Source organism: Salmo salar, chromosome ssa16 (genome assembly GCF_905237065.1).
Source record: "Salmo salar chromosome ssa16, Ssal_v3.1, whole genome shotgun sequence".
Classification (NCBI taxonomy): Eukaryota; Metazoa; Chordata; class Actinopteri; order Salmoniformes; family Salmonidae; genus Salmo; species Salmo salar.
The window spans coordinates 9,202,622-9,220,206 of NC_059457.1; the positions used below are offsets into that span (position 1 = coordinate 9,202,622).

The 17,585-nt window shown below is 42.5% G+C and overlaps 1 protein-coding gene across 11 annotated transcripts in view; it reads left to right on the forward strand.

Annotated features, from left to right (window-relative positions):
• LOC106573121 (suppressor of tumorigenicity 7 protein homolog) overlaps positions 1 to 17,585 on the forward strand; it is an 83,965-nt gene that overhangs the window by 64,465 nt on the left and 1,915 nt on the right. For 8 of the 11 annotated variants that reach the window (XM_014147836.2, XM_014147833.2, XM_045696899.1 and 5 more), the window contains 13 exons: positions 4,060 to 4,142; positions 5,545 to 5,704; positions 6,682 to 6,736; positions 7,219 to 7,334; positions 7,490 to 7,565; positions 7,980 to 8,134; positions 8,325 to 8,422; positions 8,978 to 9,092; positions 9,495 to 9,567; positions 9,882 to 9,984; positions 10,984 to 11,134; positions 11,404 to 11,496; positions 16,432 to 16,574. In XM_014147836.2, coding sequence (XP_014003311.1) covers positions 4,065 to 4,142; positions 5,545 to 5,704; positions 6,682 to 6,736; positions 7,219 to 7,334; positions 7,490 to 7,565; positions 7,980 to 8,134; positions 8,325 to 8,422; positions 8,978 to 9,092; positions 9,495 to 9,567; positions 9,882 to 9,984; positions 10,984 to 11,134; positions 11,404 to 11,496; positions 16,432 to 16,574 — 1,416 coding nt within the window. In that variant the 5' untranslated portion in view covers positions 4,060 to 4,064. Of the gene's footprint in view, positions 1 to 4,059; positions 4,143 to 5,544; positions 5,705 to 6,681; positions 6,737 to 7,218; positions 7,335 to 7,489; positions 7,566 to 7,979; positions 8,135 to 8,324; positions 8,423 to 8,977; positions 9,093 to 9,494; positions 9,568 to 9,881; positions 9,985 to 10,983; positions 11,135 to 11,403; positions 11,497 to 16,431; positions 16,575 to 16,653; positions 16,791 to 17,585 lie in introns of all 11 variants that reach the window. The other 3 variants (XM_045696897.1, XM_045696898.1, XM_014147831.2) reach the window with 3 other exon arrangements.

The window sequence follows — 17,585 nt, forward strand, 5'->3', positions numbered from 1 at the left end:
CACTTTTGATTTGAACCAAACCGTCTATACGTGTTTGCCCATGGTAGAAGCAATGTTCCCTCTAAGCTCCGGGCAGCTCCCCAGGGACTGCCAGCAGAGAAGCATGAGATTGAACTTCACTCAACTTTCTAGAGTTTTCCCCGTTAGTTAACACAATCAATGTTTCCCTTTACTGTGGGAATTGTGATCGAATCAATGCAATATTAGTCACTTTCAATGTGACATAACGAACTAGGCAAGAGATGTTGTAGGCAGAGTGCATCGTAGTAGGATTCTATTGCATTGACAGGCACAACTCGGGCCCGTACTCTACACAGACCAGTTCGCCATAACCGATCAGAGCTGCAGTAGACTTGTATGCAAATAGACCATTGCTATATATGGATTTGTACCATTCACTTTGAACTAGACTGTTTTACTGCATGAGCGGTCGCAATTATTCTGCTTTTGTTTTGAGATCGAAGCGAGAGCTGCATGTAGCCACGTATGCGCATTTGTTCATATTATTTGCTAGTTAGTGAGTTATTAGCCCAGTTATAGCTCATTTGTATTCAGCAATGGGTGAGTGATTGCTTCCTACAAGAGCACAAAACGTGTACATTTCAAGCCATCTTTGAAAAGCGAGTCAGGTGAATAGCTTTTTATGTCTTAAAGGGACGGTGTTGTAATTTTGAGACCGGCTTGAATATGCTAAGTAACCAATAGGCAGAGGGTAACATAATTTGTCTGATTCTCTGTAATAATGATATGGGAATAATAATGAATTTTATTTTGTAAAGTGGTTTCTTGCATCAAACAACACAACAAAATGTTCAGTCACCTCCTTGTCTGAAAGACAAATGGATAAATCGGTTAATGTCAAGCCCTGCATGTTTTTTTCATAAGTCTCGTGGAATGTAGGCCTACATTGGCTGCTACCATGAGCTGAATGAGAGAACATCTATTTCCATGTTAAAATGTTATATGATGCATTTTCTCCATTGTTTTTCATGGTAGGCCACTCTGGTAGGCCTACATTATGATCGGATAGCCACAGTAGGCTACTTAGCCACTGTTAAAACAGTAAATTAAAGTGGGTACAGCCTCAGTGTTCACAGTAAACGCAAACCAGAAATTTCACAAGGTTCAAGTTTGCGCTCAACAGACCTGAAATTTGCTCAGTGACGAAAAATATTAGAGGGTACATTGGGTACAAGTGGTCAGAAAGTTACTTTTTAGACCTGAGTCCCAAAACATTCAGGAGAGAGTGCATTTTGAATATGCCACCCTACCACGAGCCTTCTATGTCTTCATCACTGAAAAAGATGAATGGTTGAGTTTGATATCATTTGAAAGCTTACAAACACGGTTGTAAAACTGTTATATGACTCATAAATAAATACAAATATTTTAAGATTAAATGTACATTTTCTAAATGCATAAATGCCCTTTTTCTTCTTCTTAATGTTCATATACAGTACCAGTCAAAATGTTTGACACACCTACTTATTCAAGGGTTTTTCTTTATTTTTACTATTTTCAAACATTGTAGAATAATAGTGGAGATATCAAAACTACGAAAAAACACATATGGAATCATATAGTAACCAAAAAAGTGTGAAACGAATCAAAATATATTTTAGCTTCTTCAAAGTAGCCACCCTTTGCCTTGATGACGGCTTTGCACACTCTTGGTATTCTCTCAACCAGCTTCATGAGGTAGTCACCTGGAATGCTTTTCCAACAGTCTTGAAGGAGTTCCCACATATGCTGAGCACTTGTTGGCTGCTTTTCCTTCACTCTGCGGTCCAACTCATCCCAAACCATCTCAATTGGGTTGAGGTCGGGTGATTGTGGAGGCCAGGTCATCTGATGCAGCACTCCATCACTCTCCTTCTTGGTCAAAAAGCCTTTACACAGCCTGGAGGTGTGTTTTGGGTCTTAGTCCTGTTGAAAAACAAAAGATGGAATGGTGTATCGCTGCAGAGTGCTGTGGAGGCCATGCTGGTTAAGTGTGCCTTGAATTATAAATAAATTACAGACAGTGTCACCAGCAAGCACCCCCACACCATCACTCTTCCATGCTTCACAGTGGGAACCACACATGCGAAGATCATCCGTTCACCTACTCTGCGTCTCATGAAGATACGGCGGTTGGAACCAAAAATCTCAAATTTGGACTCATCAGACCAAAGGACAGATTTCCACCAGTCTAATGTCCATTGCTTGTGTTTCTTAGCCCAAGCAAGTCTTCTTCTTATTGGTGTCATTCAGTAGTGGTTTCTTTACAGCAATTTGACCATGAAGGCCTGACTCACGCAATCGCCTCTGAACAGTTGATGTTGAGATGTCTGCTACTTGAACTCTGTGAATCATTTATTTGGGCTGCAATCTGAGGTGCAGTTATTTGCCGATTTCTGAGGCTGATAACTCTAATGAACTTATCCTCTGCGGCAGAGGTAACTCTGGGTCTTCCTTTCCTGTGGCGGTCCTCATGATAACCAGTTTCATCATTGCGCTTTATGGTTTTTGCGACTGCACTTGAAGAAACTTTCAAAGTTCTTGACATTTTCCAGATTGACTGACCTTAAAGTAATGATGGACTCTTTCTTTCTCTTTGCTTATTTGAGCTGTTCTTGTCATAATATGGACTTGGTCTTTTACCAAATAGGGCTATCTTCTGTATACCACCAATACCTTGTCACATCAACTGATTGGCTCAAACGCATTAAGAAGGAAAGCAATTCCACAAGTTAACTTTTAACAAGGCACACCTGTTAATTGAAATGCATTTCAGGTGACTACTTCATGAAGCTGGTTGAGAAAATGCCAAGAGTGTGCAAAGCTGTCATCACGGCAAAGGGTGGCTACTTTGAAGAATCTCAAATATTTTGGTTACTGCATAATTCCATATGTTATATCATAGTTTTGATGTCTTCACTATTATTCTACAATGTGGAAAATATTAAAATAATGAAAACCCTTGAATGAGTAGGTGTGTCCAAACTTTTGACTGGTACTGTATGTTGGAGCTTAAACCCTATTTTACATCCTCAGAGGTGTTTGTTGTGTCCGTCATCGGTTGAGACACAGCAAACTTTTGAATACAGGATGGATGTCATGTTTTGGCTGATAAATGTACTATAATGTGAATAAAGTTACAATTTCAACTTTTAAAATGTTACCACAAAGATGGTTGGAGGTCCACACATCAATGAATGGTGACTTGAGTGAGAATATCCATTGTTATACGTTAAACTGTCAATCTTCCATAGGAAACCTAATGAAATCATAGAAATATAGATAATAGAATAGACGGTGGGTGGATCGATGGACATCTTGCTGGTAGTAATTGGAAGTTAAAGTTTCAATCAAATGTAAATGTTAGTGGTATACCAGCTAAATCGCAGGGGTCTGAAGGGATAGGTCCATTCTATGAATTCTCTTTCGATGATTGAAATGAAACACCCTCTATTCAAGAGTTATGCTGTGTCTCAACTGATGATGGGAATAACACATATATCAGATGTCAAATAGGGTCTAAGCTACAACATTTGAAACTGAGAAAAATCGGAGTTCATACTTTTAGATAATTGACTTTTAAACAACAAGTAAATATATATTTTCAGCATTTTTTCAATAAATCCTTGAATAGCAAGACAACCATGTTTGTAAGCTTTCAAATGAAATCAAACTCAACTGTTTATCTATTTCGGTGACTTAAGACATGGACGTTTTGTTGTAGGGCGGGGTAGGCGAAATGGGTCAGCTTTGAGCACCAACATTTCCTGAATGTTTTGGCATTCAGGTCCGAGAAGTTGCTTTCTGAACACTTCCACCATGGTCAAATGTGTGAAAGGTTTCGTTCAAATCAAAAGGTGTGCAGTCCGAAAATGCTTGAAATCAGATGGAACGACCCTACCGTATCATAGCTACCTGGAATATAGCCTAATATAATGGTAATAGAAAGGATTTATGCTACAATACAGCTTTGTTCAATTCGTAGCGGAAATGTGTGTTTGCCTTTTTTTGATACATCATTGCTAACAGTGTTTGTGTTTTTCTGTGTCTCCTCTATAGTAAGCATGTTTCTGAACACCCTAACCCCCAAGTTCTACGTGGCTCTGACAGGGACCTCCTCCTTGATATCTGGACTCATACTGGTAAGTTGATAATCTATGCCATTTAGCAGACAATTTTATCCAAAGCAACTGACTTACAGCACAGGGAGTGCGTAGCCTACACTACACTTAAATATTATGTGATGCCAGTGGGAATTGATCCCACAACACTGGTGTTGCTATCGCCGTGCTCTCGCCACCTGAGCCACACAGGATCACCAATTTGAGCCCTCATTTGTCTGTAGTGCAGTGATTGAACTGTGCTACAATGGTCTTCCTTACAAGGAGAAGAAAAAGAGAAGGGCTACAACCTAGCGAACCCCATACCTCTCTCCGTAGATTGGCCAGTTTGTTTAGTTGCCTGGAAACGACGATGAGTCTCTTAATCTGTCCTATGAATAATTACAGCAGAGAAGAAATTCTGTGTACTGGGCTCGGCTGTGATGTATTGCAATACAGATGTATATCAGTTATATTAATTACAGTCAGTGGAGACTGGAGAGGTTTAGGTAATTGAATGGTCACTTTAGGACAGTACGTTACTGTATCGCCAGCTCTAGAAGTAGCCTAGATAAGAAAGCGATACCATTGGTGTGTATGGATTAAGACCATTAAGGTAAAGGAGTGTGTGTGTGTGTGCGTGCGGACACAGAGTCTGAGTTGCATGTCGGGCACTGTCTTGATTAGGCAATGCTAAAATAGAAGTATCTAATGTGTGTGATTGCCTGTGTGCAACCTGTGTATACATTTGTATCGGACATGCAATTTGTCTCTTCATTAATACAGTATTTAGACCTCTAACTTCCAAACATTATGCTATGTTAATTTGGGTTATGTTGTACTTAAAGCAGCATACCAAAATAAAAGACACTATTACAAAATCTCAGTAGTATGAAGTAGCCCAAATGGCATTCGACTGAATCGACACAGCCCTGAAGACAGATTTGAAATATTTTTGTACCTTTTTATTCAACTAGGCAATTCAATTAGAACACATTCTTATTTACAATGACAGCCTACCAAGTGTCAAAAGGCAATCCTATGGGCATGGGGGCTGGAATTAAAAATAGAAATGTAGGACAAAACACACATCACGACAAGAGACACTACATCAAGAGAGACCTAAGACTACAACACAACATGACAACAACACATGGTAGCAACACAACATGACAACAACACATGGTAGCAACACAACATGGTAGCAGCACAAGCATGGTACAAACAATGTTAGGCACAGACAAACAGCACGAAGGGCAAAAAGGAAGGGACAACAAAAGATCACGCGAAGCAGCCACAAGTGTCAGTAAGTGTGTCCATGATTGAGTCTTTGAATGTAGAGATGGAGATAAAACTGAATAGAACACACACATATATTGTTTCTCTATGGCCCTAACCCTGCTGAATCATCCCTGAATGAACTGCCTCCTGTCTGTCCCATCAGATATTTGAGTGGTGGTACTTCAGGAAGTACGGTACTTCCTTCATCGAGCAGGTGTCAGTGAGCCACCTGCGCCCTCTGCTGGGCGGCGTGGACAACAGCTCCCCAACCAACTCAAACACCAGTAACGGAGATGCAGACTCTAACCGACAAAGTGTGTCCGGTAAGACTCAGAGACTTAATAGATAAGTAGAGCATTCGCTAGATATAAAAAATAATTTACTGGAGAGAGGTATGTATGTATGTATGTATGTATGTATGTATGTATGTATGTATGTATGTATGTATGTATGTATGTATGTATGTATGTATGTATGTATGTAGCGTTCACTAGATGGAGAATTTACAACCTAGATGAAGCATTCACCACTCCACATTGAAATGGCCTTATTGTTCGCCCTTATACTAGAGCAGTGGATTCCAGCCCGGATTACTAAACCCCCTGAGAGTACTTGGCCTATCCACAGGGGTACTTGAAGACTCATGAGACCATAGGCCTACTGGTAAAATGAACACGAGGGGGTACTCCGGGCAGAGCAAAATTCAGTTGGTGGTACAGTAACTGAAAAAAGGGTTGGGAACCACTGTGCTCGAGCGTTTACTGCAGCCAGAAGTATAGAGACGCAACCCAGCTCATTTAGTAGAGATACCAGATAGAGCATTTACCATAGTCTTCTTTTGTTTTGCCCACGCACTTGATTAGAGCATGTAGGCCTACGACAGCCAAATAGAGCGTTTAGTACCATAGAGAACCTTATTGTTCGCTCCCACACCAGTGACAAATCCAATGCGTGTGTGTGTTTTGTTGGATTAAATGGATTATCTGAGCCGTGTTGAATCAACACGGCATGATTGGAGAAATGGCCTTATAATTATTTGCTGTTGTAATTCCTCTGTCTGGTAAAGGAGAGTGATTTTAAGATGGCAACTGGCTAGTGGTGTTTATTTGTGGATTTGGGATGCAGTCTGGTAGTACAGACCTACAGTTTATCGAAGCTATGAGATGGCCTTACTGTAAGGTACTTTAGTGTAGGAATATCATGATGTACACTTGATCCCTAGCTTGCTCAGAGATACACTTAGGACTCTACTTTGTGTCTGACACACCCAAACAATGTCTTTCTCCTTTTGTTCCCCCAGAATGTAAAGTATGGCGAAATCCACTGAATTTATTTCGAGGGGCGGAGTATAACCGGTGAGTCACATGATCCCTCACCCTTTCTAGCTCTCTCCTCCCTCACTCTCCATTTTTTTTCTTCTCATCCCCCTCACTCCCTCAAGAACTCCTGATTCTCTCTCTCCAGCTCTCAACCTCTGTTTTCTGTTGTTCCCCTCATTCCCTCTCTCTGTTTCTCTGCCCTGCTATGTGTTCCTGCTCTCTCTCCCTGGAGAATTGGTAGTAATGGCTGGAGCTGATATGCTGTCCCATGGTGTCGGCTTTAATGCCGACAGGTTGAGAGAATCCCTGTCTCACCAGGAGCCCACACTCATAAATTAGATCAGTGCTGCCTAGTGCCTCCTCATCAGCTTTTTCCACCTCTTTTCTCTTTCGCTCTTCTCATCTGTCTTCTCTTCTACCTAACTCTCTTTCTCTCTCACTTCCCCTAGACTTTTTTTCTAGAACCGTTAAAATAACTTAAGTGTGTGTGTGTGTGTGCGCACGCGCGCGCCCTCCAGGTATACGTGGGTGACGGGCCGAGAGCCACTCACGTACTACGACATGAATCTCTCGGCACAAGACCACCAGACCTTCTTCACATGTGACTCGGACCACCTCCGGCCAGCTGACGCTAGTAAGGAACACATCACACACACACACATACACACACACACACACACACACACAGTCGATCTCACCCCATCTCCAGGAAGGTTTGATTCATGTTCACAAGTGTTACTGTGACCTCTCTGACCTCAATAACACAAACTAACGTGTTTGTGTCTTCAGTAATGCAGAAAGCGTGGAGAGAGAGGAACCCACAGGCACGCATCTCTGCCGCACACGAAGCCCTTGAACTAGAGGAGTGAGTAGTGCTTATTTCACCTACAGAGCTATCACGCTGTGTAACATGGTTGGCCTCAGTTACTCATGCATGTAAATAATCCCATTATTTCTCCATGAGGACTCTTCATTAATAAATCATTCATAAATATAATTTCACCTCAATTGACTGAAGTGAAGTGGAATCAACCACATCTCTGCTGTATACAACCCGAATGAAAAGTGTAAGATGCACACATAAAATACTGTTTGTCGCTAATATAGTAGGTTATTGACCTACTTCTGACTTGTGCAAACAGCAGATTTGCACATTACTCTCTTCTTTTATTATATTTTTGCTTAGTGCAGGTACTTGTCTCCCCCTGTTTTATCTTCCAGCTATGCCATCTTCTGCTGTCGTTTTTTTCCCCACAAATTCTCTCTCTGTTCCTCTCAGCTGTGCGACAGCATACATCCTGCTGGCAGAGGAGGAGGCTACCACCATCGTGGAGGCAGAGAAGCTCTTCAAACAGGCCGTGAAGGCAGGAGAAGGTTGCTACAGACGCAGCCAACAGCTTCAACACCACGGAGCGCAGTATGAGGCTCAGCACAGTGAGTAGAGTACACACACACACACACATGCGCAGTCGGACATACGCACCCGCACTCAAACACTTATATATACGCAAATGAATGCATTTGTGGGTGCGCACGTACGGATTTGTCTGAATGTGTTTGTGTCTGTAAGCATGTGTCCATGTGTCTGTTATACCAGTTAAAATAAGTTTGCTGTGTCTCTCAGGAAGGGACACCAATGTTCTGGTATACATTAAGAGGAGACTGGCCATGTGCTCTAGAAAGCTGGGACGCACCAGAGAAGCTGTCAAAATGATGAGAGACGTAAGTACAGTATACGCCAAGCTGCCAGGATGTTACAGGTGAATCCTAGTTTCCACTTTAGTTGAATTTTCAGGGGGACTAAGTGAAAATTTTACTTTAGTGAAAGTTAGGATTTGCCCCATTTTTATATGCCCACGTTTTCAGTCACTATACATTTTCAATTATGATATTCTCTGACATTCATTCAATTGGGGTTATTTGATAAGAGCATGTATCAGTAAATGTAAAAAATAAATAAAAATGTAAATTCTAATAAATTCTACCATCTCAGATAGACCATGTAGGCCTGATGGGGCCTGTGGAGGGGGGTTTGAGGTAGCCTGGTCCCAGATCTGTTTGTGCTGTCATGTCATCTCCTATGGTCATTGTCATGTCAATTTTGCCATGACAGTAAAAAGGGGATGATGACAAGGCAGCACAAATAATAGATCTGGGACCAGGCTAGGTCTGAGGCTGTGTGGGACTGGGCGGGGGTAACTAAACTCATGTTGCTGACTGTGTTGTGTTTCACTGCCTGTCCGGTATTACATGTAACAACAGTTGTATGTTTTCCAGTTAATGAAGGAGTTCCCTCTCCTCAGTATGTTCAATATCCATGAGAACCTGCTGGAGTCGCTGCTAGAGCTACAGAACTACGCAGACGTACAGGCCGTACTAGCCAAGTACGACGGTAAGACACACACTGGCGCACACACACAGTGAGTGAAAAGAGTCAATGTAAATCGTTGCTAATTGGTGATGCTTGAATGCTTCTATAACAGACATCTATGCAGCGCTAACAATGTCACTTGGGATTTAATTTCTGTGGATTAGACATCCAGCCATAGGGGAAGTTTGAATGACAGACATTAGATAACGGAAGTCATAAAATGCAAATAATTAGATAATAGATGAATACTTCTAACCGTTATGACTTGAAGTAAAGTGAGACTGTATTGTAGTAAAATCCTGACACCTGTATACCCTTCTGGGTCCTATCCCAACTGTCCTGTTGTCTACTGTCATTTCATTGTGTGTAATTGTTATTTTTCCTCCACTTAACACTGTTCATGTCTGCTTTGTCTCCTCACAGATATTAGTTTACCCAAATCTGCAACAATATGCTACACAGCAGCTTTGCTCAAAGCCAGGGCGGTATCGGACAAGTGAGTATCCTTTTACTACTGTTAAATTGTCACCAAGTGGTTCACCTACCTGGAGTAGTATTTAAAAGTTAGCCTGGGGCTATTTGTGCGACAGAGAGAATGGTATTGAGTGATTTGCATTTTGAAATGGGTTAGGGGTAATTGTATTTTAAAATAGTTATGTGTATTGTGCAAATCATTTTTTTCTTAGCCCTTATGCCTGCCGGCACGCACACATTGACACTTTCACATGCACTCAATAATACACATTCTCACACACACACTGATCCCCCCCACACACCCATCTTTGACAGTGTCCTTTCTTCCCCATGCAGGTTTTCTCCAGAGGCAGCGTCGAGGCGAGGGTTGAGTACAGCAGAGATGAACGCTGTAGAAGCCATACACAGAGCTGTGGAGTTCAACCCACACGTCCCCAAAGTAAGACACAACAATGGAGTTACGCACTTACCACTGCTAGTAGCATTATTACTACTATACCGCCACACACTGAACAAAAAATATAAAAGCAACGTGTAAAGTGTTGGTCCCGTGTTTCATGAGCTGAAATAAAAGATCCCAGAAATGTTCCATTCTCACACACAGCTTATTTCTCCCAAATTCTGTGCATAAATTTGTTTACATCCCTGTTAGTGAGCATTTCTCCTTTGCCAAGATAATCCATCCACCTGACAGGTGTGGCATATCAAGAAGCTGAATAAACAGCATGATCATTACACAGGTGCACGTTGGGCTGGGGACAATAAAAGGCCACTCTAAAATGTGGAGTTTTGTCATAAAATACAATGCCACAGATGTCTCAAGTTTTGAGGGAGCATGCAATTGGCATGCCGACTGCCGGAATGTCCACCAGAGCTTTTGCCAGAGAATGTCATGTTAATTTCTCTACCATAAGCCGCCTCAAGTCGTTTTAGAGAATTTGGCCTCACAACCGCAGACCACGTGTAACCATGCCAGCCCAGGACCTCCACATTCAGCTTCTTCACCTGCAGGATCATCTGAGACCAGCCACCCGGACAGCTGATGAAATTGAGGAGTATTTCTGTCTGTAAAAAAGCCCTTTTGTGGGGAAAAACGGATTCTAATTGGCTGGACCTGGCTACCAAGTGGGTGGGCCTATGCCCTCGCAGGCCCACCCAGTCATGTGAAATCCATAGATTAGGGCCTAATTCATTTCACTTCTATGAACTGTAACTCAGTGAAATTGTTGCATTTATATTTTTGTTCAGTATACTACTACTATTACAATTACTTCTAACTACTATTCTGATGGTGCAACTTAATTTAAATGCTGATTGATGTTCTCCTGGTTGTATAACTTTGCATTAAAAAGTATGTATGGTTGTTGTTGTACATTTTATATTGTCCTTGCTGACTCTCGCTCTACCTTTCCCCCCTCCTCTCGCCTTCTCTCCACAGTACCTGTTAGAAATGAAAAGTTTAATACTGCCCCCAGAGCACATTCTGAAGCGAGGGGACAGTGAGGCCATAGCCTACGCCTTCTTTCACCTGCAGCACTGGAAGAGGGTTGAGGGGGCCCTTAACCTGCTCCACTGTACCTGGGAGGGCAGTGAGTAACACACACACACCATCAGCTTTACCTTATACGCCATAACTTGTTGTGTTACACATTTTGCCTTTACTCTGTAATATGCACATACACACACACACACACACACACAAACGTATACATTTCGAGGGCAGTGATTACAATAAAACATTTAAAGTTTTTTGTCATTTTACTCCATTTTGATGCATAACCCCTCCCCACTTCTTGGCTCAACATAAACATTTGTACATGACTGTACCTATTCTGAATGCTGTGTCTTTCCTCCCCAGCTTTTAGAATGATCCCGTACCCTCTGGAGAAAGGCCACCTCTTCTACCCATACCCCATCTGCACCGAGACCGCAGACAGAGAGCTGTTACCAAGTAAGAGACGCTCTGGATTCAAGTTTGTGTGTGTGTGTATGTATGTATGGACTGAGTGTACAAATCATGAATATTAAGTTGCACCCCTCCCCTTTTGCCCTCAGAACAACCTCAATTTGTTGGGGCATGGACTCTATAAGGTGTAAAAAGCGTTCCACAGGGATGCTGGCCCATGTTGACTCCAATGCTTCCCACAGTTTTGTCAGGTTGGCTGGATGTCCTTTGGATGGTGGACCATTCTTGATTCACACGGGAACCTGCTGGGTTTTTCAAGCTCAACATCGTTGCAGTTCTTGTCCCAAACCGGTGCGCCTGGCACTTACTACCATACCCGGTTCAAATGCACTTAAATCTTTTGTCTTTCCCATTCACCTTCTGAATGGCACACGTATGCAATCCATGTCTCAAGTTTTAAAAATTATTCTTTACCCTGTCTCCTCATTGACACTGATTTGAAGTGGATTTAACAAGTGACATCAATAGGGGATCATATCTTTCACCTGGATTCACCTGGTCAGTCTATGTCATGGAAAGAGCAGGTGTTCCTAATGTTTTATACACTGAGTATATGTGTGTGTACAGTGTGTTGACTGAGTTGTTGTGTGTGAGGTGTAATCTTGGGTTAAAATTCTCTGCAACGGCAACGGATTTCAGTCATATGGATGACGCATGCGGTTTGGGGGGGAATTATTATTTTGGGTTAAAGGCCCAGTGTAGTCAATTCCTATATATTTTCAAATAACTGCCCTTTTTCTGGCCCACAAATCAATTTAGACAAACAAATCGGTCATAAAAAAGTTTGTGTGACCCTCGAGTCAGTTTTCCCACCGATCTGAGGTTGACTTAAGTTTAAGTAATGGGATTTCTTTTAGCTTCAACCCCTCTGTACTGTGTGTGCGTGTGCGCGTGCGTGCGGTCATGGCCAAAAGTTTTGAGAATGACACAAATATTAATTTCCACAAAGTTTGCTGCTTCAGTGTCTAGATATTTTAGTCAGATGTTACTATGGAATACTGAAGTATAATTACAAGCATTTAATAAGTGGCAAAGGCTTTTATTGACAATTACATGAAGATGATGCAGAGAGTCAATATTTGCAGTGTTGACCCTTCTTTTTCAAGACCTCTGCAATCCGCCCTGGCATGCTGTCAATTAACTTCTGGGCCACATCCTGACTGATGGCAGCCCATTCTTGCATAATCAATGCTTGGAGTTGTTGTGGGTTTTTGTTTGTCCACCCGCCTCTTGAGGATTGACCACAAGTTCTCAATAGGATTAAGGTCTGGGGAGTTTCCTGGCCATGGACCCAAAATATCAATGTTTTGTTCCCCGAGCCACTTAGTTATCACTTTTGCCTTATGGCAAGGTGCTCCATCATGCTGGAAAAGGCATTGTTTGTCACCAAACTGTTCCTGGATGGTTGGGAGAAGTTGTTCTCGGAGGATGTGTTGGTACCATTCTTTATTCATGGCTGTGTTCTAAGGCAAAATTGTGACTGAGCCTATCTCCCTTGGCTGAGAAGCAACCCCACACATGAATGACCTTAGGATGCTTTACTGTTGGCATGACGCGGGACTGATGGTAGCGCTCACCTTGTCTTCTCCGGACAAGCTTTTTTCCGGATGCCCCAAACAATCGGAAAGGGGATTCATCAGAGAAAATGACTTTACCCCAGTCCTCAGCAGTCCAATCCCTGTACCTTTTGCAGAATATCAGTCTGTCCCAGAGTGATCTCCAGCCTTGTCCTCGTCAACACTTACACCTGTGTTAACGAGAGAATCACTGACATGATGTCAGCTGGTCCTTTTGTGACAGGGCTGAAATGCAATGGAAATGTTTTTTTGGGGATTCAGTTCATTTGCATGGCAAGAGGGACTTTGCAATGAATTGCAATTCATCTGATCACTCTTCATAACATTCTGGAGTATATGCAAATTGCCATCATACAAACTGAGGCAGCAGACTTTGAAAATGTTTGTTTTTCTCAAAACTTTTGGCCACGACTGTACAGTGTTGACCCTGACTATGTATCTCTCTGTGGAAGCAGTGTGTCATAAGGTGTTGGTGTACATTGTGTGTGTGTGTATACAGTACCAGTCAAAAGTTTGGACACACCTACTCATTCCAGGGTTTTTCTTTATTTTTAAGGTTTTGTAAATTGTAGAATAATAGTAAAGACATTTAAAACTATGAAATAAGACATATGGAATCATGTAGTAACCAGAAAAGTGTTAAACAAATCAAAATATATTTTTGATTCTTCAAAGTAGCCACCCTTTGCCTTGATGACAGCTTTGCACACTCTTGGCATTCTCTCAACCAGCTTCATGAGGTAGTCATCTGGAATGCTTTACCAACAGTCTTGAAGGAGTTCCCACATATGCTGAGCACTTGTTGGCTTGTTGTTGCTTTTCCTTCACTCTGCGGTCCAACTCATCCTATACCATCTCAATTGGGTTGAGGTCGGGTGATTGTGGAGGCCAGGTCATCGGATGCAGAACTCAATCACTCTCCTTCTTGGTCAAATAGCCCTTACACAGCCTGGAGGTGTGTTTTGGGTCATTGTCCTGTTGAAAAACAAATGATAGTGGAACTAAGTGCAAATCAGATGGAATGGCGTATCGCTGCAGAATGCTGTGGTAGCCATGCTGGTTAAGTGTGCCTTGAATTCTAAATAAATCACAGACAGATTCTTCAAAGTAACCACCCTTTGCCTTGATGACAGCTTTGCACACTCTTGTCATTCTCTCAACCAGCTTCATGAGGTATTCACCTGGAATGCATTTCAATTAACAGGTCTGCCTTGTTTAAAGTTAATTTGTCGAATTTCTTTCCTTTTTAATGCATTTGAGCCAATCAGTACTGACAAGGTAGAGGTGGTATACAGAAGATTGCCCTATTTGGTAAAAGACCAAGTCCATATTATGGCAAGAACAGCTCAAATAAGCAAAGAGAAACAACAGTCCATCATTACTTTAAGACATGAACGTCAGTCAATCCGGAAAATGTCAAGAACTTTTAAAGTTTCTTCAAGTGCAGTCGCAAGAACCAGCAAGCGCTATGATGAAACTTGCTCTCATGAGGACCTTCTGCAGAGTATAAGTTCATTAGAGTTACCAGCCTCAGAAATTGCAACCCAAATAAATGCTTCACAGAGTTTAAGTAACACTCATCTCAACATCAACTGTTCATAGGATACTGCATGAATCAGGCCTTCATGGTCGAATTGCTGCAAAGAAACCACTACTAAAGGACACCAATAAGAAGAGACTTGCTTGGGCCAAGAAACCTGAGCAGGGACATTAGACTGGTGGAAATCTGTCCTTTGGTCTGATGAGTCCAAATTTGAGATTTTTTTTGTTCCAACCGCCATGTCTTTTGTGAGACGCAGAGTAGGTGAACGGATTAACTCTGCATGTGTGGTTCCCACCGTGACACATGGAGGAGGAGGTGTGGTGGTGCTTTGCCGGTGACACTGTTGGTGATTTATTTAGAATTCAAGGCACACAACCAGCATGGCTACAACAGCATTCTGCATCGATACACCATCCCATCTGGTTTGGGCTATCATTTGTTTTTCAGCAGGACAATGACCCAAAACACACCTCCAGGCTGTGTAAGGGCTATTTTACCAAGAAGGAGAGTGATTGAGTGTTGCATCAGATAACCCGGCCTCCACAATCACCCGATCTCAACCCAATTGAGATGGTTTGGGATGAGTTGGACCGCAGAGTGAAGGAAAAGCAGCCAACAAGTGCTCAGCATATGTGGGAAGTCCTTCAAGAAAGGAAACTAAAAAGCTTTGACATGGATCCTGAGATCCTCAAAAGATTCTACAGCTGCAACATCGAGAGTATCCTGACTGGTTGCATCACTGCCTGGTACGGCAATTGCTCGGCCTCTGACCGCAAGGCACTACAGAGGGTAGTGCTTACGGCCCAGTACATCACTGCGGCTAAGCTGCCTGCCATCCAGGACCTCTACAGGCAGTGTCAGAGGAAGGCCCTAAAAATTGTCAAAGACCCCAGTCATAGACTGTTCTCTCTACTAATGCATGGCAAGCGGTACGGCAGTGCCAAGTCTAGGACAAAAAGGCTTCTCAACAGTTTTTACCCCCAAACCATAAGACTCCTGAACAGGTAATCACATGGCTACATGACTATTTGCATTGTGTGCCGCCCCCCCAACCCGTCTGCTGCTGCTACTCTCTGTTTATCATACATGCATAGTCACTTTAACTATACATTCATGTACATACTACATCAATTGGGCTGACCAACCAATGCTCCCGCACATTGGCTAACCGGGCTATCTGCATTGTGTCCCACCCACCACCCGCCAACCCCTCTTTTACGCTACTGCTACTCTCTGTTCATCATATATGCATAGTCACTTTAACCATATCTACATGTACATACTACCTCAATCAGCCTGACTAACAGGTGTCCGTATGTAGCCTCGCTACTGTATATAGCCTGTCTTTTTACTGTTTTATTTCTTTACCTACCTATTGTTCACCTAATACCTTTTTTTGCACTATTGGTTAGAGCCTGTAAGTAAGCATTTCACTGTAAGGTCCACACCTGTTGTATTCGGCGCACTTGACAAATAAACTTTGATTTGAAGACTGTTGGAAAAGCATTCCAGGTGAATCCGGTTGAGAAAATGCCAAGACTGTGCAAAGCTGTCATCAAGGCAAATGGTGGCTATTTTGAAGAACTAAAATACATTTCGTTTTGTTTCACTTTTTTTGGTTACTACATGATTCCATATGTGTTATTTCACAGTTAGATATATTCACTAGTATTCTACAATGTCAAAAATAAAGAAACCATGAATGAGTAGGTGTCTAAACTTTTGACTGGTACTGTACGTTGTGTATAAAGTATGTACAGTGTGTTGATGCTCTCTCTTTGTATCTCTCTCATGTGGAAGCAGTGTTTCATGAGGTGTCGGTGTACCCTAAGAAGGAACTGCCATTCTTCATCTTGTTCACGGCTGGTCTCTGCTCCTTCACCGCCATGCTGGCCCTCCTCACACACCAGTTCCCCGAGCTCATGGGAGTCTTTGCTAAAGCTGTGAGTTTCCTGCACTGCTCTCACACACTAGCCAGTTCCCTTTGTAAGTCAAATCCCCAATAAGGTTCTTTGCATTCAGATTCTTCATAAGGTGGCCATTCATTTGGTTGCGTTGATGTCCTGGACAGACTCTGACAATCATAGACCTGCCTTCATCAAGACTGGATGACAGGAGACTAGCCAAGCTCTATACAAGTTGCAACATCCTCTATCAATGTAAGTTCTTGTAGACCAGTGGTGATGCAGTGAAGGAAATAAGTAAAGGAAGCAGCTTCAGACTATTGAATCCACCCCTGTGGAACCTACACAATTCCCTCTCCCATCTGCCAGTGGAGGGCACTGTCCTCTCCTCTACCTATAATGTTCTTCCTCAGTAGGCTTGTACTGTCTGATGCCACTCCCCTGGAATGTGTGTGAGCTCATGTCTCTGCTCCTGGTGTGACACAATCAGCAGCTACTATCTCCTCTGCAGGGGCTTGCTCTGACCCCACACTGGTTGGGTGCTGCCTGCGAAGAGCTGATGGCACACACACATTTTAAATACTTTATTTGAATTCACAAATCACATAACAGTCAAAGGATTCAAACATTTCAAAGGTCATGGATATCTGGACAGTTATGGATATAGAAAGCACCTTCTCCATACAGCTATGCTGCCCATGATCGCTGACAACAAAGCAGTACCTTGCTAGCTGCTTTTCCTTTGTCTTACGCAGGCCTTTAATCTGAAGGCCACGTACTGTCAGCCTATGTACTTGGCCGAAACTCCAAAATAGAACTCCCAAATATCAGCACCACAAGTGATAACCAAGGCTGTTCAGGCGTGACACAAAGGGCTGGTATTTGAGCAACTTGGCAGCAAAGTTCTGCTCGATGTAGGAGTACAAAAGAGAAACCCACTTCCAAAATGAGCACCTCCCTCCGGCCTCCCCCCACAACAACAATATCGGCCATATTTGGTATACAAGAAAGCACATCATCGTCAACATCAAACCAGCCTCCTCACAAGAG